Source organism: Cyprinus carpio, chromosome A1 (genome assembly GCF_018340385.1).
Source record: "Cyprinus carpio isolate SPL01 chromosome A1, ASM1834038v1, whole genome shotgun sequence".
In the NCBI taxonomy this organism is placed as follows: domain Eukaryota; kingdom Metazoa; phylum Chordata; class Actinopteri; order Cypriniformes; family Cyprinidae; genus Cyprinus; species Cyprinus carpio.
The window spans coordinates 33329265-33338399 of NC_056572.1; the positions used below are offsets into that span (position 1 = coordinate 33329265).

A 9135-nucleotide genomic window follows, 5' to 3' on the forward strand; every position below is an offset into this window, starting at 1 on the left:
ATGAAGCCACTATTTTCATTGCAATGACTTTCATAAAACAATCCAATTTACCTGATTTCACCCTATAATACACAGCAAAAAATACATACGCATATTTATAAAGGTTTGCTGTCGTCCTATAAAGTAGATATCTGATATTAAAAGAGATTGGATGAGAATCAATATCCCACCAAAGAAAAAGAAGCTACTTTAATTTACATTTATACAGTTTATCCAAAGCAACCTGCATTACACATTGAATTCATTTTCATTTGAGCAATGGTAAAATGTAATGATAAACAATCATAACCCACTGCCATGCCCTTATATTGAGATATAGTCGACAAACGGTCAGTGTTGGACTCTGAGTCCACACGTATGGTGGCCCTGGACTCCCTTACACGGCCCTGCGCCCGCCCGCTGTGGTATGGGGTCTGGAACGCCATATATGGAGCCCCTCCGCTCGACCCACCGACACCCAAATATGGACGAGGATCGGGAAGAATTCCATTCGAATGCACGGACATTCCTTAATGGTTGTCGGAAGAGCAGGAAAAGCAGAGGACGGGTGTATATAAGATGCAGCGCCTGCGGGTCATATAGCAGGAGCCGGCGGCACTTCAGTTTGACTTCACGACTCTGAGAGCAGACACAGGTAAGCACTGTTTCACGACGACGGAAACTAGATTATAATAAGAACAGCGATTCGGAATCGGAAAATTTACGATGTGAATGCAGTGATTTGACGCTTTACTGTGTAGGTGTAGGTGTAATCATTTTACAGCGGTTTCGCTTTTGCCTTTTAATAAAAATAAAAATAAATCTTTTTTATTCACTTCATTGCACTCATATCAGAAACTTTTATCTGTTTATCTCAACTGTGAATTTCATTTAAAAACAGTGGTCTTTAACAATAAAAATCTTAGGAGTGCGTTTTTTGTTTAGCTATTTTTAATAATTTAGTAGCCTATATGTTTACGATTATTGTATCATATTGGTGCAAATGGAAATAAATCGTATTTGACAAAAAAAAAAAAGTTTTTCACGTCTTTTCATTCAAATTCCTCTCGGCTATTTAGTATGCTATAATGAAGAATGCTATTAATTAATGTAGTTTCTCAATGTAAACTAAACTTTTGTCAGATGTTTGGTTTGGATAATGCATTCAGTTCTCAACAAACATGGTTACCAGTTTGAGTGATAATGATTTTGTCGGGGTTGTAGTGTCCTTTTAAAACTTCTCTATGGCCTTTTCTCATTCATTTTAATTGTAGAAACCATCAAGATGTGTGATGACGATGAGACTACAGCTTTGGTGTGTGACAATGGCTCTGGCCTGGTGAAGGCTGGTTTCGCCGGTGATGACGCCCCCAGGGCTGTCTTCCCTTCCATCGTCGGTCGCCCACGTCACCAGGTACATACAGAGATCCTTCCTGTCTCTGTATTTGCCATCCCAAGGGAATGATTGTATGGGTTTTCTTTGGGCTATTCTGATCATGCTGTATCCCTTGCTCTCCTCTAGGGTGTGATGGTTGGTATGGGTCAGAAAGACTCTTACGTTGGAGACGAGGCTCAGAGCAAGAGAGGTATCCTGACCCTGAAGTACCCAATCGAGCACGGCATCATCACCAACTGGGACGACATGGAGAAGATCTGGCACCACACCTTCTACAACGAGCTCCGCGTGGCCCCCGAGGAGCACCCAACCCTGCTCACCGAGGCCCCTCTGAACCCCAAAGCCAACCGTGAGAAGATGACCCAGATTATGTTTGAGACCTTCAACGTCCCCGCCATGTACGTGGCCATCCAAGCCGTCCTGTCCCTGTACGCTTCTGGCCGTACCACCGGTAAGACAACATATCTGTAACTGAAAGAGCAACAGTTATATAATTACACACAGTGCATTTGACACAGTTGTAATGCTTACTGTTAACTCTGACTGACTTTTATTAGGTATTGTGCTGGACTCTGGCGATGGTGTGACCCACAATGTGCCCATCTATGAGGGTTACGCTCTTCCCCACGCCATCATGCGTCTGGACTTGGCTGGTCGCGATCTGACAGACTACCTGATGAAGATCCTGACCGAGCGCGGATACTCTTTCGTCACAACCGGTGTGTACCTTGTCACGTTTTACTGGGATATTTCTAGCATGTGTGAAACAGACCAAATAAACAACTCTTGATTTGTCGTCCACTACAGCCGAGCGTGAGATTGTCCGTGACATCAAGGAGAAGCTCTGCTACGTCGCCCTGGACTTTGAGAATGAGATGGCCACCGCCGCCTCCTCATCCTCCCTCGAGAAGAGCTACGAGCTTCCCGACGGTCAGGTCATCACCATCGGTAACGAGCGTTTCCGTTGCCCTGAGACCCTGTTCCAGCCTTCCTTCATTGGTATGTTTGAAAACATCTGAAATTATCGGTTGATGTCTTACCTTTCAGTCCTCCAACCATTTATATGCTCTCCTCAAAACAATTGCACAGGTATGGAGTCTGCTGGCATTCACGAGACCGCGTACAACAGCATCATGTGTTGTTTTTGGTTTAATTGTTAGAGAGTCGGACTCCCAATCGAAGGGTTGTGAGTTCGAGTCTCGGGCCGGCAGGAATTGTGGGTGGGGGGAGTGCATGTACAGTGCTCTCTCCACCTTCAATACCACGACTTAGGTGCCCTTGAGCAAGGCATCGAACCCCCAACTGCTCCCCGGGCGCCGCAGCATAAAAAAATGGCTGCCCACTGCTCCGGGTGTGTGTTCACAGTGTGTGTGTGTTCACTGCTCTGTGTGTGTGCACTTTGGATGGGTTAAATGCAGAGCACGAATTCTGAGTATGGGTCACCATACTTGGCTGAATGTCACGTCACTTTCACTTTCACTTTCTGCTGGCATTCACGAGACCGCGTACAACAGGACCTGTACGCCAACAATGTCCTGTCTGGTGGTACTACAATGTATCCTGGTATTGCTGACCGTATGCAGAAGGAGATCACAGCCCTGGCTCCCAGCACAATGAAGATCAAGGTAACAGGGCATAGAGCTTTAAAACTCAAGCTTTTTGCTGAGATGGTTTTTCCATGTTGTCTGTTTCTTTGAATAATATTTGATGTCCTCTTCCTCTGTAGATCATTGCTCCCCCTGAGCGCAAGTACTCCGTCTGGATCGGCGGGTCCATCCTGGCCTCTCTGTCCACCTTCCAGCAGATGTGGATCACCAAGCAGGAATACGACGAGGCCGGCCCCAGCATCGTCCACCGCAAGTGCTTCTAAGCGCCCGGCTCACCATCCTATCATTGCTTCCTGCTCAGGAACCAAGCGACGGTGCATTGCTCCTGTGGACAGCTTTCTACAGTCGTCATTTATGCGATGACGTAGGAGCAAGAAGCAAAGCATAAACTGAGAAAAGGACACTAATGTCAAGGGAGAGAAAAATACCAAGCACTCTCATTGCACACAAATGTATTTATTACTGACTTCCATGGCTTGGTATTTTGGCGAATGCTGTTTGAATCCCTTAGATTCCAGTGACTCTGATATACGTTCCACTGTACACCCGGTCCAGTTGATGACCAACACAAATCACACTTCAACAGACAAATAAAACTGAAAATCTATTTTTAAACATGGTACTCGTCAATGAACCTGTCATTATAAGATACAGTATAGGATTCAGCCCACACTGAGACAGACTAAACATAATTTATCCAACGTCTAAGACAGTTTAACATGACGCAAAGTCTTGTTATGTCTGTAATCTGACAACTATAAACCGTCTGGGCTGTTTAAGTGGGCTCTAATGGAGGATGAATGCGTATGGGACAATTAATGGATGACAGAAGCATTACAGTAGCACTGACGCTCTTACAGTTTATAAAGGGATCATAATCTTCATTAGCTTTATATCATGACACCCGATTAGACTGATTACTTATAAACCTCAAAGTAATAACAGTACAGATTTAATACTGAACAATTCTCTTCTTTATATGGTAACTTTTGTTAGCTGTAAAGAAAATTTTATTTTAACCAAAGTAATGTGATACCAACAATGTACCATACCACCATAAAATATTTTGTTAATTTAGTCTCATTTATGTCAATTTGTAACAAACAGCACAGAGATAGTACATCCAAACATTTCCATACCTCATATTTGTATCCTATTTAAGTTCAAATATTTTCCTGACAGACAAAGACCTTTTCTGCGCATGCGCTGAGAAAGTTTCATCACTAGTAATGACTGTCACCTAAAAAAAAAAAAACGTCGAACGACAAACTAACTCCACAAATAATGAACAACTTCTATCCACTGGAATAAAGTAGACGATTCTAATCAAATTAGGATCAGTTAAACGGTAGATGGGATTGTGCGTGCGTATTTGCGCATCAAGTCCTCAGGCAGGCCAAGTGATGTTGTGCGCATGCGCACTATAAATCATCAAAGCCCTAATATCACCGAGGCTTGTTTTTCTAGTACGCAGCAGGCGCTCAACAGTGATGGACTGATGCATTTGGAATTCATAAGAATGCAAGAATAAAAAATGTACGTCTACATCCAACGCTAAAGCATAAAGGACGGAAAAGAAAGGAGTGGGTGAGTTTAAAGCGCTTACATTTATCCGAGTCAATGTTTACCTACATACTCAGGGCAGGTGAAGACAGACCTGTAAACATATAGTGCGCTGTTTTCTTCAACTAATACATTAGCCACTAATGTTTAAAAAAAAAAAAATCCAGTTTCTTAATAATAATAAATGCGATTGCACCTTTATTTTTAATGTAGTGTGTTGTAATATATTATGATTAAGCATGCATAAACATGCTCGACAGCATCGATTTATCAATAAACGTGTATTAAAACCGTCCCAAGAACGTAATAAATGCTCTTTAGACAGATCGGATGTAACATCGGCTTATGTATTATGTAAAGAATATAAATAAATAATGTGGGCACTGGGCTGTAACCTACTCTAAGAACAGGAATAATAATACACAGTAACTGATTGCAGTACTAAAAGCATCGCAATCCACACTATGCACTACTAAGAACAGATGGTGAGTGAGTGAAGTATGCGAACGTGCATGGACAAGACTGACACATTATTACGTTCACTCCGCAGGTGATTATTTCAGCAGAGCCAAATGTCTTCCAGTAACAACATCATGTCCAAGAATATCCGGACGGAGTACATGAAGAAGTTCAGAGATCCCAAATGGGAGACGTTCTCGAAATGTTACGAGGACTCTGTGAAATACAGACTGACGCGGAGGCTGATGGAGCAGACACACAGACCGTTATTTGGGGACGGGTGGGACAGCGGGTCCGACTCGAGCGGAAGGTCCAGTCCCAGACTGCAAGATGGGAACGTCTCGAATGCCAAACACTACACATCCTCATCAGAGTCCAAGAATGAGAACGCAGAGGTTCTGGACACCTGGAAGCCACAGGTGAATGGAGAAGTTCACACGGATATGAGTGCTGCCGTGGAAAGCTCACTTCCCTTGGGTACGTTCATGTCTTGCAAGCTTCGGTTTGTTGGAATGACTGAAACCTGGTTTATATTGTCATTTCTGAGTGAGCTATTCCTTTAAACAAATTACTTATTTTGCTTTTATTGCAGAAAATGGTTATAAAGATATGACTCCTAACGGACCATCAGAATCTAATCTAAAACAGCGACAGAGACAACGGGTGCTCCGTTCAGAGCCATGCTACCCTAATAAAGAGCTGGATAGTGATGAATCTCAGCTACCTCTATCAAGAAAACCATCCAGGGCCAAGAGCCAACCACCGGGCAACACCAAGGAGCGGACGCCCAACCGTGAGAACAGACGGTCTTTTATCCTTCATGACTTGGCAGAAAGGCACATTGAGACGAGAGACAGAAGGACACCAAATATGAGAGTGTCTTTGTCCGCTGGAGAGGTGAGGCCTGATATTAACAGCAGCTTTCTGAACTGAATCTGACAGTAGAGGCAATGGAAACTACTCTCATTTTCTGAACCTTATACAATATTATATAAAGGCCAGATCATTACCTCAGATGTTGAAATTTGCCATGAGAACTTTATATATATATATATATAGATATATATATATATATATATATATATATATATATATATATATATATATATATATATGTTGCTAATATTGGTATTACAATAAAAATAGAATTTTAATATAAAATGATATTTTATATTTATAATATAAAAGATATAAAAATATTTTATATTTTAGATGTATGATATTTTTCAATACATCTTGTCATACTTTATGGCCATATATTAAAGAACATGTTTTTTTTTTTTAATTAAACGTTTCCGTTTATAATGATAGCATATTTTGGCTAGAATGTTTTATTTATTTTTTTGCTGTATGGGTAGCCATTAGCAGAAATTAATTGCTAATAGTTTTTATTACAAATCTAAAAAAAATATATATATATATAGCATTTCTAACACTACAAGTGTCAGTAACCTCGTGGTGTGCACTTTAGCATATATATATATATATATTTAATAAAAGATCATTTCTATGTTAAAAAAAAAATATTTTTATTGCTCCATTGTTTTTTTTAAATAATATTTTAAAAAGCTGCACTGTGTTTTTTTCCTGCATGGGTAGCCACTAGCGGAAGTGAACAAGAGTGTGTTTTTAACAGATTTGAATAAATGATACAAACAAAGAGGGAAATTTTGAAGTGACTAAACAGCCGTGTACTAATCAGTGGAATGAAGCACTGTGACATCTGACTCTGCGAGTAGAAGCGGTGAATTATTCAGCGTGGAGCAGTGATATCCTGAAGCTACAGTCAGATTACCTTCTCTGGTATGCAAAAGTTAAATAGTTTAAAGAGCTGGATTTCACCGGTGTAGAAAACTGCTAACGAGTCGAGTCAGAGCTCCATGAAGCTGAATAAACCTGAATTCATTTTCAGATACATCGGGCCGATGTGGGCGTCCAGACACGAAGAGAGGCTAAAAAAGGTGGAAGATCATCAGACCGCCGGAGGGCGAGGTCAGCTGACCTGGAGAAGTCCAGAAGATCAGCACTGAGTGCAGACGAGCGCTGGATGACCGAGTACATGCGCTGCTTCTCTGCTCGACTGAGGTAGAGGCGGATCCAGGACCAGTTTATGTCACTGGATTTGAAATGAAAAAGATCCCAAAGCAGCACTACAGACGAGTTTGATGGCACTGAACAACTGACAACAAAAACTGCACAAAAAGTTACATGCACTCCTTTAAATTCAATACGATATTCAGAAGTTCTTTATAGAATATTAAAATACTTCATATTTTTTGATGCTGGATACAATCACTTTCTCATGAATGCATTTAAGAACTACTAGACCAAAACACATCTGGTGTCACAAATACTTTGTTTTTAATATTTTTAGTATCTTGTTTCTAATTATTATTTATTGGCATTTAATGGATATTTTATTTCCAGTTTTCAGTGTTTGGTGGTTATTAGAAGGTTTCAGATCTTCTGTCGTGATTTTTAACATGGGCTGCAGGGATTTAATGATCAAATTTAATTTTTGAGTGGACCAAACAATTCATGTAAAGATGTGTGATTTGTTTCTGACTCAGATGATTGTTTATTCCGATCTTTCCAGAATGTTATTCTAGACGCTCCAGCCTGTCTGTCATTACGATGTCAGCTGTAAAACTTACTGTTCTTTGAATGTGATTGACCGATGTTTGGTTTGTTTTAACTGATCACATGGTCAATGAATTTGTGTTTGAGAGGCCGTGTTAGAAGTGCAGTTCTGTGCAAGTCATGAAATGTTGTCTAAAAAAGTGTTTTTTCCTCACCAATCACCAACAATCATCATTTTAATCCACTTTTTGCACAAAGATGTCAAGTAATTAATATTTTTAGATGGAAAAATTATTGAGGGCTAGTTGAAGGCCATCATTTGATTCTTGTGAATGTGATTATTTATCATGCACAGATTTGACATGAAAATACATATTTGCTCACATGTATATATTTAGCTTTCCTGTCATATTTAAAATGCATCAGCACTGATCATATCATAGACACTTTGAATGTAGCGTTACGCTTTACTTGAGCCTTCATGGTTCGCTGGGAGACATTTCCTCTGCTCTTTATCTTAATAACAGGTTGCCTGTTATTTGGCCTTTTTATTCAGTTATTCACTTATCGTTTCATAAAAGGAAACTCATTCTGTTTCAGGCTACTGACACTGATGTTCTTGAATGAAGTACATGAAATATGCTAACTTGTTGATTTTCCTCGGCAATGTTTACATTTTGACCACTGTATTTGTACATCTGAACATGCACAGGTAGATATATTTTTACCTGCAGAACAGAAGTACTCTTAATGCATTGCAATAAATAAACTATGTTTGAGTAAAATCATGTCCCCTCCATATTATGTTCAGAAATCACAATATCATACAGGGAATCAGTATAATTTTTAAGGTATGAATAAACAGCTTTTATGTTGTTTTGTTCCAGTTTAGACACAGATTTTGCTATTTTTAATGACATTTATATCCAGAGTATTTTTTTTAATCGTTAATTTGTTTGTATATGTGTTTTGTTTTATCAAATAATACAGTGGGGTCCAAAAGTCTGAATCCACTAGTGATATTGCTATTCTGTTCATTTTTTTTTTTTTTATTTCATAATTTAAAATTAGTTCATAACAGCATAATAGAGTGAAAAGTGTATTTAAAACTAATTAGCACTGAAGATGCATGAGCAAAACCTGATAATCAAGAGTTCATATGATCACTGTACTAAAATCAGTGCAGAATCTGAAATATTTCTTAGACCTTTAACTTCACAACATGTTGTTTCAAACAGTTCCGAATCATAAAACTTTATTTCCAAGTGAGACTTATTTGTAAATTTCCAGTGTGGTCTTTTGGACCCCGTTATGTGTGTGTGACTAATGTTTAACACTCCAACAGGTTTTCTAATGAAGAGTTTCTTCACCCGTCCAGCTATTTGCACATATGCCATGAACTGTAGGCATCCACAGCACGGTCCAAATCACCTGGCCACCTCTGACACCAGCTGAGGTTTAGTCTGGATCTGCTGAAAGATGATGTGATGTATGTCTTTGTTTTCTATTGGCTGTTAAACAGCATGATCAAAAGTGCTGACGTGCCATTGT

At 39.7% G+C, this 9135-nt stretch overlaps 2 protein-coding genes across 2 annotated transcripts; both read left to right on the top strand.

Annotated features, from left to right (window-relative positions):
• The first annotated feature begins 479 nt into the window (after positions 1 to 479).
• LOC109055631 (actin, alpha skeletal muscle 2-like) lies at positions 480 to 3601 on the top strand. The gene is made up of 8 exons (XM_042763333.1): positions 480 to 634; positions 1254 to 1393; positions 1502 to 1826; positions 1933 to 2094; positions 2183 to 2374; positions 2465 to 2530; positions 2876 to 3000; positions 3102 to 3601. Exons 2-8 carry the CDS (start codon positions 1265 to 1267, stop codon positions 3243 to 3245), a joined length of 1143 nt encoding a protein of 380 aa, XP_042619267.1. The 5' UTR covers positions 480 to 634; positions 1254 to 1264; the 3' UTR covers positions 3246 to 3601.
• A 639-nt stretch (positions 3602 to 4240) lies between these two features.
• LOC109055632 (centriole, cilia and spindle-associated protein-like) lies at positions 4241 to 8346 on the top strand. The gene is made up of 4 exons (XM_019072837.2): positions 4241 to 4569; positions 5096 to 5481; positions 5597 to 5901; positions 6917 to 8346. Exons 2-4 carry the CDS (start codon positions 5118 to 5120, stop codon positions 7091 to 7093), a joined length of 846 nt encoding a protein of 281 aa, XP_018928382.1. The 5' UTR covers positions 4241 to 4569; positions 5096 to 5117; the 3' UTR covers positions 7094 to 8346.
• Positions 8347 to 9135: the final 789 nt, after the last annotated feature.